At 50.9% G+C, this 24,953-nt stretch overlaps 1 protein-coding gene across 7 annotated transcripts in view; it reads left to right on the plus strand.

Moving 5' to 3' along the window:
- Positions 1-6,133: 6,133 nt before the first annotated feature.
- Positions 6,134-24,953, plus strand: part of CD44 (CD44 molecule (IN blood group)) — a 69,653-nt gene continuing 50,833 nt past the window's right edge. For 4 of the 7 annotated variants that reach the window (XM_064152194.1, XM_064152213.1, XM_064152206.1 and 1 more), the window contains exon 1: positions 6,135-6,521. In XM_064152194.1, the coding sequence (XP_064008264.1) occupies positions 6,455-6,521 (67 nt within the window). In that variant the 5' untranslated portion in view covers positions 6,135-6,454. Of the gene's footprint in view, positions 6,522-24,953 lie in introns of all 7 variants that reach the window. The other 3 variants (XM_064152249.1, XM_064152219.1, XM_064152259.1) reach the window with 3 other exon arrangements.

The raw sequence follows: 24,953 nt of genomic DNA on the forward strand, positions 1-24,953 counted from the left end.
GGCGCAGCACAATATGCAGAGTTTCCATAATACAGCTACTGGGACTGAACCAAACACTGTTCATAGGTGAATTGTTTAGGTTGGAAGGGGATTGACTCCAAATTCCTCAAAATTGGTAGAAAACTTCCCTTGGCCTTGAAGGGTTCTGGCCAGGTCCACATTAGGCATAGGAACCCCTCAGGATTTGTTTGTAGGTAGAGAGAACAGTTTGCTTTATGCAAGCATCAAGTGTTCCCCAAGTGGTGTGAGTGCCTGCATGTTGCAAAGCTCCCCTGCTCTTCTGCAGCTTGAAGGGCTTGGTGGAATGATCCCAACCTGCTGTGCAGAAGGGAGTGTGGAGGAGAAAGGGTTGGGGGCTAAGAAAAAAAGAAGTGAGGGCAGGTGGGAGAAAAACTCAAGATGCAAAATCTGAAGGAAGAGCATGGAAAGAGAGGGAAGAAGAGCAAAGGAGATGAGCAGGAGCACATTCTGCAGGTGGCCTGGTGTAATTTGCCAACTGCAAAGGGGAAGAAAAAGGGAAATGCAAATGAGTAATGCCTGGCACTGGGATGGCAGCTCCCAAGCTGAGGTAGCAGCAATAGAACAAGGGGACACAGTCTCAAGTTGTGCCAGGGTAGGTATAGGCTGGATATTAGGAAGAAGTTCTTCACAGAGAGAGTGATTGGCATTGGAATGGGCTGCCCAGGGAGGTGGTGGAGGCACCATCCCTGGGGGTCTTCAAGAAAAGACTGGATGAGGCACTTAGTGCCATGGTTGATTGGTTAGGGCTGGGTGCTAGGTTGGACTGGATGATCTTGGAGGTCTCTTCCAACCTGGTTGATTCTGTGATTCTATGATTCTATGATTCCAGGGCTCTTGGTGTGTGCTGAGAGGACTGCCAGGAGGAGGGAGGGACAGAGACAGGCTGAAACCACCTTCAGGACAAGTGTAGTGGCCTTATCTCCCAAGTGCCCCCCAGCTTGCCCAACCAGGCAGCCCCCTCCCCAGCTGCTTGTCAGTCCCTAGTGCACACTGGGTGCCTTGCCTGGGTGCAGCAGTGTGGAAATGGCGAATGGGGGCTGGCACTGGGATGTCCTCCCTCTGCTCTCCTGGCCCTTGCAGGTCAGCTGAGGACACATGGTGCTAGGAAGAGGAAGGTGTAAGGGGTCACAGGGGCTGCCATTGGAGAAGCCCTGCTGCAAAGGCTCTCTGCTGGCCTGCTTGAGCCCTTCTCTCTGTTCAGCTCCCAGCTGTGCTGGGTTGCTGAGTTGTTCAGGGATCTGGGGCAAACCAGTAAAACAGGCTGGTGAATGCAGGCAGTAGGTGCCAATCTGGGCTGCTGCCTTTTTCAGGAGTAAACAACTGGGAGTCTTTGTTCATCTCCCTAATTCTCTGCAGGACACAGGCTGTAAATTACATCTAGCAACAAAAGGTTGATGGGAGGAGAACCGGGTGCCCAACTTCCCAAGGGAGTGCTTTGCCCTCCAGCCAAAAGAGTAGCTTTTCTGGCTTAAACCTGCACTTCTTCTGCCTTCCCACCAGCACCAGAGCAGCTTCAACCCTTTCCATTACTAAATCCGGTTTCAGGGTTGATCACGGAAATTAGACCTGATCTGAAATGCAGGAAACAAGATTGCAGTCTAGGGAGACTGGGGGAAATCTTATTTTCAATACCATATCATATTGAGGCTACACTGATATAGGTATAAAAGCCTCTCTCCTCCCCTGAAGCTGACTTATACAGCCAGTCCCACAGACTAGCAGAATGTCCACTGCTGTGGCCTAAAGAGATCTGTGCTTTTTATAGTCACCAAGACTCTGTTTTTCAGTTCCCTATAACATGCTTAAAATTGCCCCCAAAATAGGTTCAGGGGAGGATGGTTTTGATTCTTTTTAAAATATAAATATTGCTGCTGATAATAGAACAAAAAAATATTTTCTCCCCCCCTTTTTTTTTTCAAATTCCTCCTTCAAAATCTCAGCATTTCCATGTTTTGATAGAAATAAAGTTCACTCTTCCCTCACTGCAGTTGGTTCCTTTTGGTAGTTGCTACCAGTCTCCATTGGTGTCATATTTTTCATCACAGAATCATTCAGGTTGGGAAAGACCTTTGGGATCATCAGGTCCAACCACTAACTCTGTTCTACAAGGTTCACCCTAAACCATAGCCACAAGCACCACATCCAAACCACCTTTAAACACACCCAGGGTTGGTGACTCCACCACCTCCCTGGGCAGCACATTCCAGTGCCTGACCACTCTTGTTGGGGAAAAAAATTCTTCCTCATGTCCAATCTAAACCTGCCCTGCTGCAGCTTGAGGCCATTCCTTCTTGTTCTGTCACTAATGCCCCGTGAGAAAAGGCCACCACCAACCTCTCCACAAGGTCCTTTCAGGTAGCTGCAGAGAGCCATGAGGTCTGCCCTCAGCCTCCTCTGTTTCACACTAACCATCCCCAGCTCCTTCAGTTGCTCCTCATCAGATTTATTCTCCAGGCCCTTCACAGCTTCCTTGTCCTGCTCTGCACTGGCTCCAGCACCTCCACATCTCTCTTGTGTTGAGGTGCCCAAACCTGAACACAGTACTCAAGATGTGGCCAAATTAAGGTACATTCACTTTCTGGTCTGTCCACATCATAAAATCAAGATCATTATACATGTCAGGGAGTGGTTGTCCCACTGAATCCAGGGGAATTGTGGCCTTTGAGTTCAGCCCACAGAAGCATCTCTTTGTTACGCTGTAAGCTATGTGAGTTCCTTTCCTAGGGCTCCAACACATCTGCTCCCTAATAGGTTTTTTATCAGAATTAATTGGTGCTGGCTGCAGTTCACACAGGTGATAAAATCACAAGCCAGTGGTTGTGGTGTTCCTGTTGCATCAGCACAGATTCACTATCTGCTGTGTCAGGGGCTTGCCAGAAAAAGGATTTGTACCCTTCTTTAGCTGTGTTGTTCCCTTCCCCTCTGACAGCTCAGTTCATTTGGTACCATTTATTACTTTAGCTATCTTTAGTGCCAGTCATGTAACTGCTTTGCTGCCAAAGGAGCAAGCAAGTTCTGAAAGCTCAAACATCTGCCTGTGTAATCTGTTGTTACCAATGATGTCCTGGGATCAATGGGAAGAAATTAAAGCGATGCTGTGTTGCATCTCCTCAGCTGAAGACTGCCTTCCAGGTTTGTGTGTTCCTGAAGCAAAGAACCACAGAATGTTAAGGGCTGTGAGTGGCCTCCAGAGACTGAGTCCAACCCCCACTGCCAGAACAGGGTCACTCAGGGCAGCTCACACAGGAGCATCCAGGTGAGTTTGGAATGTCTCCAGAGAAGGAGACTCCACAACCTCTCTGGGCAGCTGGCTCCAGGGCCCTGTCACCTCACAGTGGCAAAGTTTTTCCTTATGCTCACTAAGATTCTTCCAAGATGAAGAAAATGTTTTCTTTTTCTCACAAAGAAACTCCCCAGGCTGACAAAGAAATGTTTCCCAGAGCTGCACATCCTCTTGGAAGACATTCCCTGGGTAGCATCAGGCACTGCACCCAAGATACCTCTGCTCTGCTGTCTACTTCAGGCCACCACATTTAAGAGGAGAAATGCCTTATTTGTGGGGGAAAGAAAGGAATATTTTTGTGTCAGTGGAAGCTTTCTGAAGTGCTGGAACGCAAGTCAGTGTCCTAGGCTGGGGTGGAAGTGGTCAGGTGGCATGTGGAATGGACAAACTTTGGCACTACAAGTGTAGAGTCCAGGCATCATGTCTGCAGGTTATCAGATGAAATGGTGCTGTGGTGAATTCTTTTCTGGCACGTATCTGTCTTGTCATTCTTCATTGGGTACTAACACATCCATGCACCTGGTCTAAAAGTGTCTAACTGCTCTGCCAAGCCTAGCTGAGAAGTGTCCCTGCCCCCAGTGGGGAGGTTGGAGGAGATGAGCTCTGAGGTCCCTTCCAACCTAAGCTGTTCTAGGCTGATTCTACGATTCTGACTCAATTTTGTAGGGCAGCAAGCAAGAGCCTTCCCAAAGTAGAACGCCACCCACCCCTGCAAAACACACAGAGCAGTACCAGGAAGTCTCAGATGCATATCAAATAATATTCAGACTGAGAAAACAGCCTCTTTGCAGTCTGAGGTCAGAAGATGTAGAATTGGGAACTTCATACCACAAAGGAAGTCTGAATTTCCCCTCCTGGTGATGTAACACTTGTGCCTCTGTAGCACTTGCCTGCATCCTTGCAGCAGACATTTTTCTCCAACCTGCCAAAGAACAACTACTTTCAATTTTTTCATGCCACATACAAGACATTAACAGAGAGGGACTTTATATTCACCAACAAAATCAGACTCCCAAATGCCTCTGTTTTAGTGAAATATTCCATCCTTTTGCTCAGTGCATCAGGGTGAATCTTAAAAGTCATCTAGCAATTGAAGAAAAAGATCATAGAATCATAGAATGGTTTAGGTTGGAAGGAACCTCAAAGCTCATCCAATTCTGCCATAGGCAGGGACACCTCCCACTAGAACAGGTTGCTCAAGGCCTCATCCAACCCAGTCTTGAATGCCTCCAGGGAGGGAGCAGCCACAACCTCCCTGGGCAACTTGTGCCAGTGTCTCACCACCCTCACTGTAAAGAACTTCTTCCTAACATCCAGTCTAAATCTCCCCTCTGCCAGTGTAAACCCATTCCTCCTTGTCCTCTCATTACAAGACCTTGTAAATAATCCTTCCTGAGCCTTCCCATAGGCTCCCTTCAGAAACTGGAAGACCACTGCAAGGTCTCCTCAAAGCCTTTGCTTCTCCAGGCTGAAGATACCCAACCCTCGTAGCCTGTCCTCATGATGAGTTTGATAAACTTACAACTTGCATCAGCACGTTAAGGTTCATTCCTGTGTTCCAAGACCAGAATGCCTGGTCTACCTACTACCTATCTAAATGCACACAAATTCACAGAGCTGTTTGTTTCCACTAGCATGGGCAGTGAGTGGCACAGGAGGCTGGGTTTGCCCCTTGCTTTTAAAGCCATTTGTTTAAAAAGCACAACACCGCAAAGTCACTACCTTCTTAATGAAAAAGGCCCCCCCCTGGCTTTTGAGGAAAGGTTTTCACTTTAGCCTTGTCCCATCTGATATTGTAGACTTGAAGGAAAGCCCTGCTGGAACCTGTAGGGTAGCCAGCCATCTCCACAGCAAACGGCAAAGCAAAGGCCAAGCCCTGGAAACCTCTTCGTGTAACGTTCCTGGGCTCCTGACTGGAAAGCCAAGCCTGTGTTTTTCCACTGTTGGTGTCAACAGAGATTAAAAACTAATGAGAAAATCCTCTCAAGTGGAAAGACTGACAAATGTCATCTGATCTAGGACTATTCCTTTCACATTCAATGAGCAAAACTGGACCTGGGGTGCTGCCTGCTGCCAGTCATTGCCACACTTTGGTTGTCACAGGTGAGGTGAACTGGCTCTGGGGCTCCCCGAGCAACCCTTGGCTCCACTGCACACACCCCACTGCTGCAGTTCTGTGGTGCATGGAGATACCCCAGAAATCACAGACCTGCCTTTCACTCACCTGCAGAGACACCGAGGTTCTCACCAGGGCTTTCGGGTGGCAGCTGGACTCATGCTGAACCAGCCCGCAGTGAACGCATCTGCCTGGGGAGCTGAGGCCTCCTTTGAATGGCAAAGGCTGCCCTACCTTCTCATCCTGTTTCTCTGCTTTGGGAACTGGGCACGGCAGGAAGGATTCCTTCTCTCCCTCATACCATTAGCAGAGGGAAATAGCAGCCTTAGTCCCTGGTCTAGCAGCAGTTGCCACGTTGGCTGTAGCAGCCCGTGCAGAGAAGCCGAGGGTAGAACTGTTGGGGAAACTGAACTGCCTTGATTTACCTCCCACCTGAGGTCATCCCTCAGAGACAAAGACAAACCTGTCGGGAAGGTGTTCTGCTTGCTTTAATCTGGGCTGCAAACAGAGAAAAGAGTGAGGTGGCACAAAGCAAGCAAAGTATGCTGTGGGGAGGAAGGTACCTAGGCAGTTGCAGAAGCTCTGCTGGGGCTCAGAAACTCTGGTGTTGTGTGTTCACCTGGTTTGCATCAGCGAGATGATTTTAAAGTGCAGGAGGGGGAGCTTAGAAGGAGCAGAGCCTGCCGAGCTAAGCCTGCAGAAGTTACAGCAGTTTTCCTGCCGCCGCAGCGAGTACAACTCGTGGCAGAGGGAGAGGCTCAGTGCTGCTTTAAAACTCGAGCGCAGCTGCTTAGTCAGGGCGAACTGCCCTCGCCGCCCTCCCTCTCGCTGGGTAGCTTTTGCTGCGATAGGGTGTGACTCCGGACGGAGCTCCCCCTCCCACTTATGTCATTACTTCAGTGCCTTTGAATCGGAATAAAAAGTGCAGCAGCCTCCAGACTCATTGACTGCAGGCTCGCCAGGCACCGGGGCTCTCCTTCCTCCTGCGGCTCGGGGACCTCTGGCTTTTACTGCAGGACAGCTCCAGCACAACGATGGCCAGCTTCTCCTTCTGGGCGACTCTGGGATTGTGCTTGCTGAAGCTTTGCCTGGCAGAAACAGGTACGGGGTTTTTGTGGATTAAAACTTGCCGTGTGCTCGCTCATAACGCGATCTTGTGGACCGTGAGCGCTCTGCTGCTGCACAGCCAACAGCTTCCCTCGTAAAGCTTTGTTGCTTTAAGAGTTATGGGGGATGCTTTAGATGTGTAAGCTCAGCCGGTCTGGGCAGCCGTGGAAAGCTGTGTGTTGCTTGTAAGGAGCAGTTCCAGAGCTAGGAAAAAGGGAATTGTGGATTACTGAAGTTCAAACTAAGAGCAGGAGTAGATTGTGGAAACTAGAACAGCTCTGGCAGAGCTCGGTTCAACACTGTGGCTCCTGTTGCATGTTTAGTTTGCTCTCCCAGCGCTATTTCAGACGGGGGCTGGGGATGGAGGTGAAAGCCTCCTTCCAGCATGCCTGAGTTTGCTCGGGTCGAGCTAACCGCTCATACATGCTGCATCTGCAGACAGCCCTGCCGAGCAGGAGCACGGCTGAGGTGATCTGGGGCTGAAGCAGGGAGAGCCTTTGTGCCAGGTGCGTTCCCTAGGGCTTCCTTGGGACGGAGTGATGAGAGTTTGGTGCAAAGGGGCCGTAGAGGTGCCCCCGAAATTTAAGTTATTAGTTAACTTTCTGTAGCTTGGTTATCTGCTTAGAATATGTGTGTTTTGAAATTAAACATTAATACACGGTGTGTGTGTGAAAAAGTCTATGTCCGAGATGGCCAAATGCCTTCGCAGTGCTCCCTGGTGCGGGCTCAGCCCTGTCTGAGCCCCGTGGCCGTGCTGTTAGCAGATGAGCGCCGTGACAGCCGCTGCCCGCGGGCACTTTGTGGTGCGGGAGGGCAGGGAGGCTCCTCCGCGGCTTTGCTGCTGCTGTGGAGGCCGCGGTGGCCCCGCAGCTGTGTGCGTGGCGCACACCTCGTGTGCCTGGGCGGCAGCAGCAGCAGCAGCAGGCACCGCTGTACCGCTGGCAGAGGATGGGTGTGTCGCGGCCAGCCGTTGCCAGCGCATCACTGGCAGCTGCTGCAGCCCCTCTCGGCTCCTCAGCTGGCTGTCCCGTGGACCGAAGCGCTCTTGCTAAGATCAGGTCTGTGGGTCACGGCCGTAGAGACGGGGCAGGGGCATTGCAGGCCAGTGAAGCTCGTCGGAAATATGTTTTAGAAGGTGGCTTGGTCAAAGTCTGTGTGCTCCAGCGGCGTTAGGATTCTTTGTTACCACCTACTCAACCGGTTCCTCCTCTTATGAGCTGCCAGGAGCGTCCTAAAGAAGCAGGGTCTGGGGGTAAGGCACTTTTACAGCAGAAACCCCTGCACCTAGTCTGCTGCACAGCTACAAGAAGCATGACAGGCTTCACAGGTACCCCAGAGGGAGGTTTCTCTGCTGGCTTAGGGAGCAATCAGACTATAGCTGAAATGCATTTGAGTTGCTGTGTCGTAGGACTGTGTTCAGGAGTGACTTCAGCGAGCCCTTGGCCGTGGCTTTAGTTTCTTTCTCTAGGCCAGTGGCTTTGCTCTGTATCGTAGAGCAGTGGCCAATGCTGTTGGGGAGCACCTTGCTTGAGGACAGAATTCTGCTCCTGAACTGGCAGTTTGATGCTTTGAGTGCACAGATTCACTGAAGCAGTAAGGACCTGCAATTGCTCTTAACATCACTGCTAAAGGAAGGATGAGATAAGGCAGCAGAAAAACTTATTCACCCTGCCCACTGTGCTGTCCTGTCACTGGCACGTGGGCAGGCTGTGCTCATGCTATCGAGATGACTTTGGCTGCCTGAGGACTCTGGATCCAGAAGGACACAGATCTTTGGGTAGTATTCATAGAATGGCAGAATGGTTTGGGTTGGAAGGGACCTCCAGAGGTCAGCCATGCCAAACCCCCTGCACTCAGCAGGAATGTCCTCCACTACAGCAGGTTGCTAACAGCCTTGGACAGCCTCACCTTGAATGGCTCCCAGGATATGCTTCAACTCCCTCCCTGGGCAACCTGTTGCAAGTGTCCCGGCACCCTCCTGGTGCAGAACTTGTTCCTCACATTCAATCTCAATCTGCTCTGCTCTCATCTCAAACCATTGCCCTCATCCTGTCCCTGCAGGCCTTTGCAAACAGCCTTCTTGTAGCCCCTTCAGGTCCTGGCAGGCTGCTCTTAGCTCTGCCTGGAGCCTTCCCTCCTCCAGGCTGAACACCTCCAGCTCCCTCAGCCTGTCCTCCTAGCAGAGCTGCTCCAGATCCCTGATTTCCTGCTGTCTAGCAGAGAAGACACCAACCTGGCTCCAACCTCCTGGATGTCATACAGAGCCAGAAGCCTCCTTTTGCCACAAAGAATGGATGACAACTCCCCTATAGGCATTTCTAAATGTAGCCCAAAGTTTTCCTTGGTTGACACAAAGCAGATCCTACATTTCTGACCCTCAACCTGGAAGAAGCTGGAACAGAAGATGTAGTAAGGATGAGAAAAAAAAGAGGGAGAAGGAGTCCAGCAGTGGGAGGGAGGAGCTCAGCTGTTGGCAGTGAGGAGGGTGCCAGAGTCTCAGTACAAAGTAAGGCTCTGAGGCAGGGCTACTGCAGCTGCCAGCCAATCCCAAAGGAAGGGACCTGCCTGCCTCTTGGCTTCTGTGTCCACCGTGGAAATCTGTGAATAAACCAGCCTGAGGAAGCTCTGTGCTAATTCATGTTCACCTAGTCCCGACGGTGTGTGCTGCCCTCCCAAAGCTGCAGAGGGGCCAGACTCCAGGCAAGTTCGCTCTCACACACAGAGCCAACAAACCATGGCAGAGGATTGCCTTGCAGTCGTTGGAGAAATGTGTGTTGGTTCTTTAGCTGCCACCAAAATGCAGAACCATTACCTTCAAAACAGGAAGTCACAGAAAGGCTTGGTGAAGAAAGATAGTGCCACACAGCTGGGGAAGAACGTGCTAATTCGAGTGCTTCTAAAGCTGCTGCTGGCTCCAGCCAGGGTTCAGGGAAACACTGCCACCAGCGCTGCTGTCCCCAGCAGGAGGAGGACACACAGCGCTTGGAGCAAGTCCGGAGGAGGGCCACAAAGGTGATCCAAGAGCTGCAGCACTTCTGCCATGAGGACAGGCTGAGGGAGCTGGGGAGTGTTCAGCCTGGAGAGAAGACTCCAGGAGGGTCTTAGTGCTGCCTTCCAATACCTGAGCAGGCTGCCCAGGGAGGCTGTGGATGTCTCCTCATTGAGGGTGTTCAGGGCCACAGTGGATGATGCCTTGAGCTCCCAAGTCTGTTTGAGAGGTGTCCCTGCCCAGGAGGTTGGAAGAGAGAGACAAGCTCTGAGGTCCCTTTCAGCCTGAGCCATTCTGCAGTTCCATGACCCTGTGATATATTCCCGTGTTTCTGGTGTCTCTTTCTTTCCAGAGCAGTTCCCACAACTTTGCTAGGCTAGGGCTTGAAGGCAGTACTAATATTGCAGTGGTCCCTCTAGCATCTAAACATAGATGAGGTTCAGTTGGAGCAAGAATGTGCCAGCAGAGATGCTGGTAGATGGATGCCAGCAGCAGGGAGTATCCTAAGCTTATCACTGCTAAAATGCTTGTAGAAAAGATGGGGTTTAAAATGAGGAACGACCTAGAGCTCAAGGGGTGCTTGGTTTTATCACAAGGAGCGTGGTGGACTGCAGGGAGCTGTTAAAATCAGTTCTGCAGGCAACATGAGGCCTTGAAGAATTTAAATGAGAAGAAATCTGAGCCAGGCCCAGGCAAGTCCTGGTGTCAACCTCTGCAGTTGTTTCCACTGATTTGAATAGCAAATATCAAAAGCAGGGAAGATGAGGACTGAAAAAATGTAGCAGCAGCAGCAGTCAAGGTGATATGCAATAGATGTGCAGCCTAGAGACACATGGAGAGCTGGGCACAGTAAATGTGCTGCTGACAGGGGGAAGGAGAGCTCTGGTGAGCTCTGTGGGATATGGGCTGATGGAGAAGCAAAAGGCAAGCAAAGTGAGATGGCACTGGTGGTGGCAGAGAAGAGATGCTGCTCAGAGGGAGAGGACAGGCAGCAGCAGGAGTTGGGCTTGAAGAGAGATTACTGAGACATTGTTTTTAAGATCAGAACAGAAAGACATCTTTCAAAGGACAGTTTGGTATTGGTGATTGTGCACCAGGGTGAGAAGATGGAGTAGAAGATGGCATAGAAGGTGTTCAACATTTTTATCAATGACACTGATGAAGGCACAGACAGAGTCTGCTCAGCAAGTTTGCTGACAATACCAAACTGGGAGGCTTGGCTGAGACACCTGGAGGCTGTGAGGCCATTCAGAGACTTGGACAGACTGAGAGCTGGGCAGAGAGCAACTTGATCAGGTTCAACAAGGGTCAGTGCAGAATTCTGCACCTGGGAAGGAACAATAAACAATAAACCAGTACAGGCTGGGAGGGGATCTGCTGGAGAGCAGCCCTGTGGAGAAGGACCTGGAAGTGCTGGTGGGCACCAAGCTCTGCATGGCACAGCAATGTGCCCTGGTGGCCAAGAAGGCCAATGGGGTCCTGGGGTGCATTAGGAAGAGTGTGGCCAGCAGATGGAGGGAGGCTCTCCTCCCCCTCTACTCTGCCCTGGTGAGGCCCCACCTGGAATATTGCATCCAGTTCTGAGCTCCCCACTTCAGGAAGAACAGGGATCTACTGGAGAGACTCCAAAGGAGGGCTCCAGGGATGCTAAAGGGCCTGGAGCACTGCCTCATGAGGAGAGACTGAGGGACCTGGGGCTTTTTGGCCTGCCTAAGAGAAGACTCAGAAGTGATCTAATCAATGTCTGTCAAGAGCTGAGGGCTGGGGGTCAGGAAGGAAGGTACAGGGACAGCCTCTGCTCAGTTGTGCCATGGCATAGGACAAGGAGCAAGGGATGGAAACTGCAGCACAGGAAGCTGCAGCTCAAGAGGAGGAAGAACTTCTTTGCTGTAAGGGTGAGAGAGCAGTGGCACAGGCTGCCCAGAGAGGCTGTGGAGTCTCCTTCTCTGGAGCCTTTCCAGCCCTGTCTGGATGTGTTCCTGTGCCACCTGTGCTGGATTCTCTGCTCCTGCTCTGGCAGGGAGTTGAACTGAAAGCTCTCCAGAGGTCATTTCTGACCCCTTACATCCTCTGGTCCTGTGATCTGTGACCTCTGTTGATCTGTTTCTTCTTTCATAAAAGGAGTTTAGTTCTGAATGTAATTCTGGCAGCCAGCTGTGGAGAAGCAGGGAAGAATTGGAGAGCTTCTCATGTAAAGGAGAGAGTAGACCAGCCCAAGGGTTTAAAAGGCTTTCAGAACTCCAGAGAGGCTGCAAGAATTCTTCTTCAGTTGTATTCTGATCATCTTGCCTCACACTTCCATTCCTGCACCAAGGGATAAGTGTTTGGAAACACAGCCAAGGTAGAAGCTGCTCTCTCTCAACTTCTATCATCTGTGTTCTGTGATCTGCAAACTGTCTTTGTGTTTTCCTTGGGTTTGTTTAGTTTGGTTCTTTAAATGAACCCTGTTTGAGAGAGCAAGGGAAGACATTCTGCCAAACTTTCCCCTAGAATGGCTTTTTCCAGGACCAAGGCTAAATGTACCCAGTTAGGTGTGAACCTTAACTTCACAGGGAGGCTCCTCAGGGAAGAAGCAGGGCCCACGGCAGGAGCCTTGCCTGCTCTGCTGAGAGCAGGAGATGCTGCTGGAACACCACCAGGGTGCTTTGCATCAGCTGGGAAGTGTCAATTTAGTTTTTCAGTGCTAACCTGAACTCAGACTAGAGAGGTTCAAGCTTCCAGCTGAAGGCCATAGAAGTGAGAGAAAGTAAGGCAGAAGCTGAGTTCACTACCAAGATGTCTCTGACACAGACACTCATTGTGGTTGTTACCAAGTTAACTGTTGACCTAGCACCACCATGGCTATGAAACCATGATTTGCTGTTGGAATGGGCTGCCCAGGGAGGTGGTGGAGTCACTGCTCCTGGAGGTGTTTGGGAGGAGCCTGGATGGGGCACTTGGTGCCATGGTCTGGTTGACTGGCTAGGGCTGGGTGCTAGGTTGGAGTGGATGAGCTTGGAGGTCTCTTCCAACCTGGTTGATTCTATGGTTCTAAGTAGAACTCGCATCCACAGCCTTTTCTGTGCCTACCGAGGCTTCTTTGCTGCATCTGGTGGTTTGGGCCATTCTCCACAGGTTGTTGGGAGCTGTAGGCACCAGGCCAGCTTGGCAGAGCTGCGAGCCACTTTCCAGACTCAGACCAGATGTTCATCAGCTGTTGACACGCAGGCGTCTCACCCTCTCAGGGAGGCAATAATCCTCTCGAAGCCGTCAGACGCTGTAGTTACCGGTGGCCACGGTGGCTGCTGCTAATACTGATGGCAGAGGAGATTGTGGCAGTCTATCGGGTTCCTCCCTGCCCTGGCATCGGCAGCAGCATCAGTAGCAGCTGGCTGCGATTCCCCTCCCTGGCCGCGGCTGCCGGAGCAGACCCACCCGGGCGAGGACGGAGCAGCTCGTCACATGGATGAGCCTGCAGGCAGTCAGGCCAAGTGGCAGCTGAGGGAAAGAGCTCGTCTTTGGAGGATTTGTTCGGTCAGACTGAAAGTTCAGCTACTTGCAATTTAAAGTTCAAACCTCTGTGGCTGCTTCCTGCCTAACGAAACCTGCAGCCGTTTCTGGAGCCTGTGACTACAATTAAGGAGATAATTGAAGTCTCTTTTGTAAGCGCTGGCGTTGGGACTTTCCAGCTCCCCTGCATGGCACCACTGGCTGCGTTATAAAAGGCAGCAATCTTATTTCAGTACCAAAACCTTCAACCCTCGCATGGAAAGGAAAAGGAAGAGAGAAGGGAGCCGAAGAATAACCTGCAATTTTAGTGCTTCCTGACACAGGAGCAGCCACAGCAATTCAAAGCACAAAATTGCAGTGGAGACCTGGATTTTACTGACATCTGTCCTTTGAAAAATGCATTCCTTTTTTCTTTCCTCCTATGGATGGCTGAGCCAGGCTCAGTGCCTCAAAGCTCTAATCGACTGTCTTATTTTTGAGCAACCTGGGGCCGACAGCAGCTGTGGTGAAACTTCTGCCCCTGCTTCTGCTTGCCATGCTGTTCCCAAAGCAGGGGGAGGTGGTTGTACAGCAGGCTGTCAGGGTGTGTGCTTCAGCTGAGTCCCCCACTCTGCTCCGCTCTGGTGAGACCCCTCCTGTAGTACTGCTTCCAGTTCTGGAGCCTCTATTACAGGAAGGACCTGGAGGTGCTGGAAGGTGTCCAGAGAAGAGCCATGAGGGTGATCAGAGGGCTGGAGCTGCTCTGCTATGGGGACAGGCTGAGAGAGTTTGGGCTGTCCAGTGTAGAAAAGAGAAGGCTCCAAGGAAACCTTTTTGTGGCCTTCCAGTGTCTAAAGGGGGCTACAAGAAAGCTGGGGAGGGACTTCTTCAGGTCTCAGGTAGTGATAGGATGGAGGGAATGGACCAACACTAGAAGTGAGTAGATTCAGATTGGCTGTTAGGAAGTTCTTCAGCGTGAGGGTGGTGAGAGACAGGCACAGGTTGCCCAGAGAGGTGGTGGAAGCCTCGCCCCTGAAAGTTTTTAAGGCCAGGGTGGATGTGTCTCTGGGAAAGCTGATCCAGTGTGAGGCAGGGGTGTTGGAGCTGGATGATCCTTGAGGTCCCTTCCAGCCCTGACAATTCTACAATTCTATGCTGACAGTGGCCAGGGCATTGGGCAGCCATCCTCAGTGGCACAGGTAATGCCTGGCTTACTAAAGAGCTGCTCTCTTTAATAAGAAGCTGCCCTTGGCAGAGTGCATCACGGCAGAAGAATCTGCTGTGCCATAGCTTCTGTTGATGATAGGTGTCTGACAGTGGCAGCATGTTAGCAAAACAGGTTTTGGGCAGAATATTTCCCCAGGGGGCTCTTTTATTGTTATTTTTGTTAATGGAGAGATGTCTGTAAAGGGGCAGGGTGTGGCATGTGTGGGTAGAGATAATGAATAGTTTCTTGCAGCATTCCCATGCAGAAGTGAAAGGTTAACTGGAGCTCGGCATATGGTCTATGGGCACCTAGGAGCCTTTGTTCAGATGTGAGGAATCACAGAATGAATGGTCTGGGTTGGAAGGGACCTCCAAAGCTCGTCCAGTCCAACCCTCTCTGGAGACAGCAGGGACATCCTCAACTAGATCAGGTTGCCCAGACCCCTGTCAAGCCTTGCCTTGAATATTTCCATGGATAGGGCTTCAACCACCCTCCATGGACAACCTGTTCCTATGATCCACTACCCTCATTGTAAAGACACTAATCCTCCCTGCTGACTGTTATGCACTAGAAGAAAGTTCCAACTCAGCAATGCATCTGTCTGAGCTCCTGAGTTACCCTTTTGGGATACTTTTTGAGCATGCCTACATCATGATACCTACAAGTAACCTCCATCCAGGCAGCAAGAAAGCTACTATCCAAATAGGTGTCCAAGTGCCAACCTGAAGTTGGTAACCTCGCTGGGACTGCATTCCTTCCACCAGGGAAGCTTATCAGCAAGGAGCTGGTACCACACTTACAGACCACAAACTCACAGAGTCATTCAGGCTGGGGATGGCCCCTGAGATCATCTCTGCTCTGCCAGGGTCACCACTAGACCACATCGCTAAGCACCACAGCTAAAGGACCTGGAAACACCTCCAGGGGTGGTGACTCCACCACCTCCCTGGGCAGCCTGTTCCAGTGCTTCACCACTCCTGCAGGGGAAAGGTTTCCCTAATGTCCAGCCTAAACCTCCTCTGGTGCAGTCTGAGGCTGTTGCCTCTGGTTCTGTCACTAATGACCTGTGAGAAGAGACCAGCACCAACCTCTCAGTGTTGTGCTCTCAGGTAGCTGCAGAGGGTGATAAGGTCTGCATCAGCCTCCTCTTCCTCACACTAACCAGTCCCTGTGCCCTCAGCTGCTTCTCATCAGGCTCCTTCTCCAGGCCCTTCACCAGCTTACTTGCTCTTCCCTGCAGCCTCTCCAGCCCCTCAGTGTCTTTCTTGTGCTGAGGTGCCCCAAGCTGAACCCAGCACTCGAGCTGTGGCCTCACCAGTGCCCAGCACAGGGAGACCATCCCTGCCCTGCTCCTGCTGGTCACACATGAGGGCAGCCCTTTGCAGAGAGCAGGCAAAGCCCACTCAGACAAGCCTAAGCCAGCTGGCAGCAGCTCTTTCCACATCATGGCACCACAGAGGCAGCTGGGGTGGCAGTGGTCTGTGTTGGGCCAGCAGCTGATGCACAGTGTAGGTCACAGAACGAGGAGCCCAGGGCAGTGGCACTGTGGCTCCTAGTAGCAGTCAGGGCTTCCCAGCTTCACCACGGTGCTCTGGGTTCAGCTTCTGCACCAGGCAGGAGGAGCAGCTAACTGGGCAGGCTGAAGGGTAACTGGGCAGGCTGAAGGGAAAGTGGTGTTTGCCAATTGCAAAGAAAGATGATTCAGGAATCATAGAGACAATGAGGGTGAGGCCTGAACTCATCTCGGTGTTTTTTGCCTTCACTCACTTCCCTCCTCCTCCTCAGTTAGATGTGCTCTGTTGATTTATGTCTCCTTTCTCTTTTCCTTCTCTCACCTAGGCAAATAGCACAGGAAGAGAAAAGCCTCTTTTGCTGACAAGTCTTCATGGTTATAAATGAGGCTTGTTCCCCCTTGCCATGCCCTGCTTATGCACATGGTTGTCGCAGAGGAGCTTTTAGAGCATGGGAATGAAGCAGAATGCTCTCTGTTCAAATCCAGCTCTCCAGCAGCAGTGCTGCAAACATCAGCTGAAACTTTTCTCTCTTTTTCTGACGGGTTTCTCCTGTTTACTTGTCTGTGTGCTCTCTGTACAGCCCTCAAAGACTGGCAGCTGTGCTCAGTTCCTGTTAGACAGCAACGATTTCAAAGTACTTTTCTTTAGGGGTTCTTGTTCAAGGTTTATCTCTATGATTTGGGATGTTTGGAGCTGTTTGGCAAATAAGAACTAACCTAAACCTTTTATCCAGCTGTCAAACTTTGCACTTTGTGAGATTGAAGAACTTTAAACCTGCTTTGATGATTAACTGCAGGGTGATGCTTTCAATCTAGCCAACTTGCTCTGCTGTTGGAAGCAACACCTCCTGGCGATGCTCGTCAGCTGCCTCCTTCAGGTCTCGGGGGCATCGGTGCAGGAAGGCTTGATGCTCTCTGCAAGACAAGTGCCAAGAGACAGAAAATGGCCCAGCAAAGCAGGAGAGGAGCCAAAAGCAGAGGCACTGTGTGCAGTGTGAAGCTGGGCTGGCTGGTCACCATGAGAGAAGGCCAGAGGAGCTGCGGTGTTGCTGTGCAGCAGCTGTGAGCACACTGGCAATACCCAGGCCTGGCTTTTAAAAGTCCATGTATTCTTTTGAACACCTTCCTCTGCCTCTTGCACCTGCTGAATGATTTCTTTCTTGTGATCGAGGGTTACACCCACCTGGTTCAGTAGAACTTCTGCTGAGCAGCTTAGTCATGCTCAGGCAAAACCTCCACACTGGTAGACATCAACTGCTGTTTCCAAAAGAGCAGCTTCAGAGAAGACTCAAATAACAAGAAAATCCTCTCATTTCTCTTTTTTTTATGAGTAACTTTTGGGTTTGAGCTGCTGTTCCAGTAAGTCTGACTTAACTGCCACTGTGTTTGTTCAGGAGACAGGTGGTCAGAGAAATATCACTGACGTTGCCCTAGCAAGAGCCACTTTGCCTGCCTGAGAGGGGCAAAACCTTTTCTGGCATGGAATAGAAGGATTCTTTTCCCAAAATGTCATCTTGAGCTCTAGACTCTTGAACTCCCCAAAATGTGGAGCCTACAAAGTGTAGATACTTAGAATCATAGAATCAACCAGGTTGGAAGAGAGCTCCAAGCTCATCCAGCCCAACCTAGCACCCAGCCCTGGCCAGTCAACCAGACCATGGCACTAAGTGCCTCAGCCAGGCTTGGCTTCAACACCTCCAGGGACGGGGACTCCACCACCTCCCTGGGCAGCCCATTCCAATGCCAATCACTCTCTCTGCCAACAACTTCCTCCTAACATCCAGCCTAGACCTGTCCTGGCACAGCTTGAGGCTGTGTCCTCTTGTTCTGTTGCTGATTGCCTGGCAGAAGAGCCCAACCCCACCTGGCTACAGCCTCCCTTCAGGTAGCTGTAGACAGCAATGAGCTCTGCCCTGAGCCTCCTCTTCTGCAGGCTGCACACCCCCAGCTCCCTCAGCCTCTCCTCCTAGGGTTTGTGTTCCAGGCCCCTCACTTGGTGGCTCTGGTTTATGAGGGAGTGGGCACAGCTGAGGCTCCAGACAGGCAGCTCTCCAGCTGACAAGTCTTGTATTAAAAGCAGTGACAGGCAGCCCTTGTGAGCATGTGGGACACCTGCCCAGGCTGACTGGCTGGAGAGGAGCTGCTGCTTTGCTGCTGGTGTGGTTTGCCTTTGAAAACCCTGCACACATTTGCTGGCTGTGGCAGTGTAAAACGTTGCAGTGCCCTTCTCGGTGTGACTCACAGATACGGAATGGTTTGCATTGGAAGAGAACTTCAGGATCATCCAATTCCAACCCTGGGCTGGGACACATCCCACTAGCCCAGGTTGCTCAAGGCCTCATCCAACCTGGCCTTCAATGCATTCAGGGAGGGGGCAGCCACAACCTCCCTGGGCAACTTCCCCACCCTCACTCTAAAGAATTTCTTCTTCCTCTCCAGTCTCAATCTCCACTCTCCCAACTCAAAACCATTGTCTCTCATCCTGTCACTCCCAGTCCTTGTCAGAAGTCCCACCCCAGCTCTCATGGACCCACTTCAGGTATTAGCAGGCTGCTGTAAGGTCTCCCTGGAGCCTTTTCTTTTGCAGGCTGAGCAGCCCCAACTCTGCCAGCCTGTCCCCATGGGGGAGATTCTCCAGCCCTCTGATCATCTTTGTGCCCTCCTCTGACCCTGCTCCAGCAGCTACATGTGCTTCTTATACTTGGGACACCAAAACTGGACACAGTTCTCCAGGTAGGGTCTCAGCAGAGCAGAGGGGCAGAATCCCTTCCCTCACCCTGCTGCTCTCCCTGCTTTGGATGCAGCCTGGGATCCCTTTGTGTCCCCTACCATTGCTCTTAGATCAGTCTCACTCTTTTTCTTATGTCTGTATCTCCTGGCTCCTTACTGGGGAACAAATCACTGTAGTTTTGCTTTGTTTTCTCAGCATCTCCTTGACCTGTCAAGCCTGAAGCATTATCTAGCAGTGACAAAACTGATGGTCATGATGGGCAAGGCACAGCACTGAGTGGCTTCTAAAACAGTGAAGCAGTGGCAATCTTTCACCATCGTGGAAGGGCAAGACCAGCACAGTTATTCAGGTGTTTCAGAGCATCTCCAGGCACAGCATTCTGCCTGTGTGGGTTGGAGGGAGATCCATGTTTCCAGGAGAGTGCACGTCCTGTGGCCCAGAGATTATTCCTCCCAGTGACTGAACACAGATTTGTTTTCTGCTGGCTCTGTGCTGAGAGTCTGCCTTTATCCAGGTGTTTCACATAACAAGGAGTTAGTGTTTCTTTCTCAAGCTGGAGATCTTTCTTCCTCTTTCCTATGACTTAACTACTCCTCTTAGGTGCACACACACTGGTGAGGGGCAACTCTATCACAAGGTATTGTGGAGCGTGCAAAGCCTTAGCTACAGAACAGTGCAGCCTGGTGAATGCTGCAGCAGTGTCTTTAAGGATCAGTGGCATTTTGGTCCTTCTTTTTTTCTTCTCATTTACGACTGAAAGAATTAGTTAATTAATTTATTTTGATGAGCAAACGAGGAAGAGTTCAGAATCTCTCTTTGCCTTCCAAATACTCTGCTCTCTACCCATCAGAACAAAAGAGAGGCAATGTTTTTGTCTTCAGTTGCTTCTAGGTTGTCACAATCACGTTTAAAAATAGAGCACAGCCATAACATTGGAAGTCTCAGGCCCATCAGAGGTTGCATCCATTAATAACCCATGGGATTATATATTGGTAACATCTGCTTGATGGCACACATCGACATCTTCAAAGCTCAGGGTGCACATCAGTAACAACATGCAGTGATGTTTCCTCAGCATAGTCTAGAATCTGAGAGTCACAAAGTGGTTTGGGTTGGAGGAGACCTCCACAGGGCATCCAGTCCAGCCCCTTGCACTCAGGAGGGGCATCCTCCAATAGAGCAGGCTGCTCACAGCCTTGGACAGCCTCCCCTTGAGTATCTTCCAGTATGGAGCCCCAACCACCTCTCAGGGCAACCTGTTGGAGTGTCCCAGCACCTTCATGGTGCAGAACTCATTTCTTGCATCCAATCTCAATCTGCTCTGCTCTCATTTCAAACCATTGTCACTCATCCTATCGTTCTGAGATGCATTCCTTTCACTTGTCATCTGCTGGATCCTTCAAAATACTGAAGAAGTCCTTGACCTCTTCTTGAAAAAGTGGCATCTTGCACTTTCTCAGTGTATTATCACTTCAGAAGGAGGTGGTGTCTCAGATGAAATTTTGCTCTGTGTAGTATTTCCTTTCCTTGTGTCACTTGGAGCTCACAGAAATCCTACCAACATTCAGTCTAGAAAGTGTTGCTTTCTTCTCTGCTGTGTTTTGTCAGCACTCTCAGCATGGCTGTGTTCCAATTGCCATAGGACTTACAATTTCATGTCCAGATAAGATGTTATTTTGCAGAATAAAGGTGATACCAGCTAAGGAAAGAGGAGTGAGCTGCCTAGGAAGCTGATAGACACAACAATAACTAGGGGTGCTTGTGGCCCTTCAGAAATTGGTGGTCTTATCCCCACTTCATAGGTAGGGAAGCAGAGCAAAAGCAAAAGAAGTCTCCCAGCAGCACAGCTGTCAATAAAACCTCTTTTCCCAGGTCCCAGCCTGCCATCCAGTCAGCAGATCATGCTCAGTCAGCAGATCATACCTCTTTGCCATGAGCTGCAGAGGGCAGCTGTGCTTTCACACACAGGACTACAGCTAAAATCAGCATGGTTATTATTGCTCAGTAGCAGAACTCCTCCTGCAAGCCTCTTCCCACCGTTGCAGAAGTGGGCAGGGGACTGGAGTGCTCTCTGGAAAGCTGTTACCTTAACGCCAAGAAACTGTCTGCAGTCACCAACTGTTTGGTAGCTCAGCCTTGGGCCGGGCTGTGCATTCCTTGCTGCAGCCAGACCGTGGGGTGTGAGGAAGTCCTCATGGTGAGTCAGAGCTAAAGGCCCCTGGTTTTTGAAACACCTCCCCACACACACACGTTGTTTGGAGACACAGGCATATTGCTCTTGAGTCACAGCAGTTACCAGGCTTCTTGCTCACGTCATTTTCCACCTCTGGTGTGATGTGAACACATCCACATAGTCGTGGCCACCACTCCAAGTCCTAGTGCAAGTCTGTCTTCTGCAGTTGAGCTGCCTGCTTTGGTGCCATGGTTTGGTTGCTGTATTGGGAGATGCCTGAGTATCTGCTGTCCTTCCAGAGGCAGAGGCAGCTGCCTTAGCAGTGTTTTGGGAGTTGGTGCAGTGCCACCCGTGTCAGACATGCTTCCTGGCACCTCAGAAAGACAAATGGGATGGTAGCAGATCATAGAACTACAGAATGAGTCGGAAGGGCCCTCCAAAGGGCATCCAGCCCAACCCCTCTGCACTCAGCAGGGACATCCTCCACTAGAGGAGGTGTGGTCAGCAGGAGCAGGGAGGTCATTCTGCCCCTGTACTCTGCACTGGTTAGACCTCACCTTGAGTGCTGTGTTCAGTTTTGGGCCCCCCAGTTTAGGAGGGACATTGAGATGCTTGAGCGTGTCCAGAGAAGGGCGACGAGGCTGGGGAGAGGCCTTGAGCACAGCCCTACGAGGAGAGGCTGAGGGAGCTGGGATTGGTTAGCCTGGAGAAGAGGAGGCTCAGGGCAGACCTCATTGCTGTCTGCAACTACCTGAGGGGAGGTTGTGGCCAGGAGGAGATTGCTCTCTTCTCTCAGGTGGCCAGCACCAGAACAAGAGGACACAGCCTCAAGCTGTGCCAGGGGAGGTTTAGGCTGGAGGTGAGGAGAAAGTTCTTCCCTGAGAGAGTCATTGGACACTGGAATGGGCTGCCCGGGGAGGTGGTGGAGTCGCCGTCCCTGGAGCTGTTCAAGGCAGGACTGGACGTGGCACTTGGTGCCATGGTCTGGCCTTGAGCTCTGTGCTAAAGGGTTGGACTTGATGATCTGTGAGGTCTCTTCCAACCCTGATGATACTATGATACTAGAGCAGGCTGCTCACAGCCTTGGCCAGCCTCACCTTGGGGCCTCAGCTACTTCCCTGGGCAACCAGTTGCAGCCTTGCAGCACCCCTCTGGTGCAGAACTTGTTCCTCAGATGATCTGGAAAAATGTTTCCATGCTGTGTCCCAGCTCCTTCTGCTGTTCCTAAGAGAGATGTCTGGTTTGTTGAAATAACTTCCTGATGGTATTTTTCACAAGTGCATGATGAGATCAGCTGCTCTGAGTCCTCTCTGGCTTGCATTTTGGCTCTGATGTAAGCTTACTGCTTTCAGTCTTGTGGGCTGTGGATAGCTCACTGTAAATACGTTTGCCACTGGCCACAGAGGATCAGGGGTGTTTTACTCAATTAAATGTAGGTAATTTCCTTGGGGGGGGGGGGGGGGGGGGGGGAACTAATCTTGTGGTGCTTTGTTAATAATCTGTTGCCACCTGTCTAGGATTTTCTCTTTATTAAAATGGCTTATCCTGATTTGCTACTTGAACTGACTCTTGCTCAGAGGGAATCTCACTTAATGATGCTTTCCAGTGACATGAACCTCACAGTAGCTGAGCTGAGATCTGTCATTGTTTCAGTTGCCATCCAAACTTTGATTCACTCGTGGCTGGGTTTTGAGAAAATAACCAGATCTCATCAAGGTAGAAGACTGCTAGAATTGAGGAGCAGCATTGCAAAACCACTGGGTTCACAATTCATAGGTTCATGGAATGGTTTGGGTTTGAAGGGACCATAAAGATCTTCTATGGACCAGGACACCTCTTATTAGACCAGGCTGCTCCAGGCCTTGTCCAACCTAGCCTTGAACACCTCCAGAGAGAGGGAGGTTCTCCAGCCCTCTAATCATCTTCATGGTCTCCTCTGGGTCTTCAGTAGCAGCTCCATATCTCTCCTATGCTGGGACCCCCAGAACCAGAGGTAGTGCTGCAAGTGGGCTCTCAGCAGAGTGGAGGGGCAGATCCTCTCCCTGTGCTGCTGCTCTCCCTGCTCTGGCTGCAGCCAGCACACAGCTGCCTGCTGGGCTGCCAGTGACCAGTGCTGACTCCTGGGGAGTTGGTCACCAGCTGACACCCCCAAGGCCTTCTCCTCCATCCTGTCCTCAGCCACTCCTCCCCCATCCTGGATTTGCACTTGAGATTGCCCTGACTTGGGTACAGGACTTTGCACTTGACCTTGTTGGACTTGAGTGACCCCAGGACCCTGGAGATGATGCTGTCCTGTTTGAGGACCATTACATGCAAAGAGCAGGGCACTGTCCTCACACACCTCCACTGCCTGAATGTGTGTGGCATTTCCTGCACCACTTTAATGCATGAAATACTGAGGCCATGCTGCCAGTCCCTCTTTCCCATTCTTCCTTACCTCTCACAAATCATGAACAAGAGGCTAGACAGGAGCCAGCAATGGGCACTGACAGCCCAGAAGGCCAATGGCAGCCTGGGCTGCATCCAAAGCAGCATGGCCAGAGATGGAGAGAGGGGATCCTGCCCCTCTGCTCTGCTGAGACCTCACCTGCAGGGCCGGGGTCATCTCTGGAGCCCTCAGCACAGGAAGAACATGAACCTGATGGAGAGGGTCCAGAGGAGGCCATGAAGATGATCAGGGGGCTGGAGCAGCTCTGCACTGATCTGCTGTAGCACGAGTCCTTTCCCATTGGTTTCTGTAGAGTCTAGTTGAGAATTCAGTAGGCTGTGGGGACTTCTTTAGCAAGTGCTGCTTTCCAAAGGTAGCTTTTTGTTTGAGTCATGCTTGCCTCTCGATTCCGTGCCAAATCTTTGTGCTACTGGGAAGATTAAGGCTGGGATTTTTGTCACTCAACCTGCCCCAGTGTTTCCAAAGTGGAATTTCAAGATCTTCACCAAGAAGGAAATGAAACTTGCCATCCTGTGAGAAAGAGCAGTACTTTATCCTTTGTTCAAACTGCAAATACTTACAGCTCCATTCCTAACCTGAGAGACCTTAATTAACGCATCACTAAATATAAATATATTTAATAAACAGTAATTTTGGTAGCTGCAGCTACTCATTCATATCAATAATTCATTCAGAAGTAAACTATATCAACATATTAGCTTTTTTTTTTTTTTTTTTTCATTTAATAGGCTATGATCTAAAAGAAATGTAAATCATCATAATAATCATAGAATCATAGAATCAACCAGGTTGGAAGAGACCTCCAAGATCATCCAGTCCAACCTAGCACCCAGCTCTAACCAATCAACCAGACCATGGCACTAAGTGCCTCATCCAGTCTTTTCTTGAAGACCCCCAGGGACGGTGCCTCCACCACCTCCCTGGGCAGCCCATTCCAATGCCAATCACTCTCTCTGGGAAGAACTTCCTCCTAACATCCAGCCTATACCTACCCTGGCACAACTTGAGACTGTCCACCCTTGTTCTATTGCTGGTTGCCTGGGAGAAGAGGCCACCCCCCACCTGGCTACAATGTCCCTTCAGGTAGTTGTAGACAGCAATAAGATCACCCCTGAGCCTCCTCTTCTCCAGGCTAAACAGGCCCAGCTCCCTCAACCTCTCCTCATAGGATTTGTGCTCCAGGCCCCTCACCAGCTTTGTTGCCCTTCTCTGGACATGTTCCAGCACCTCAACATCTTTCTTGAATTGAGGGGCCCAGAACTGGACACAGCACTCAAGGTGTGGCCTGAGCAGTGCTGAGCACAGGGGCAGAATAACCTCCCTTGTCCTGCTGCCCACACTGCTCCTGATGCAGGCCAGGATGCCATTGGCTCTCTTGGCCACCTGGGCACACTGCTGGCTCCTGTTCAGCTTACTATCTATCAGTACCCCCAGGTCCCTTTCCTCCTGGCTGCTCTCAGCCACTCTGTCCCCAGCCTGTAGTGCTGCTTGGGGTTGTTGTGGCCAAAGTGCAGAACCCTGCGCTTGGCCTTGTTCAATCTCATCCCATTGGCCTCTGCCCACCCATCCAGCCTGGCCAGGTCCCTCTGCAGGGCTCTCCTACCTTCCAACAGATCAACTCCTGCTCCTAGCTTGGTGTCATCTGCAAACTTACTGATGCTGGACTCAATCCCCTCGTCCTATCCATCTGCTGGGAAAGAAAAAGTCACCTTAAGCCAGACGCATATTGTAGAAAAAAAAAAGGAAGACAAGTTTTTGTAAGGAAACAGCATATGAAGGCAGATCTAAAGCTGGGGTAAAGATGCTCTCTGCATTGTAGATGTCAACATAGTGAGGCTGAGTTACACCAGATGAGATTCTGGTCAGCAATTTTGAAGAATTGGATGGTTTAGAGAG

This window comes from Pogoniulus pusillus, chromosome 1 (assembly GCF_015220805.1).
Source record: "Pogoniulus pusillus isolate bPogPus1 chromosome 1, bPogPus1.pri, whole genome shotgun sequence".
Lineage (NCBI taxonomy): Eukaryota > Metazoa > Chordata > Aves > Piciformes > Lybiidae > Pogoniulus > Pogoniulus pusillus.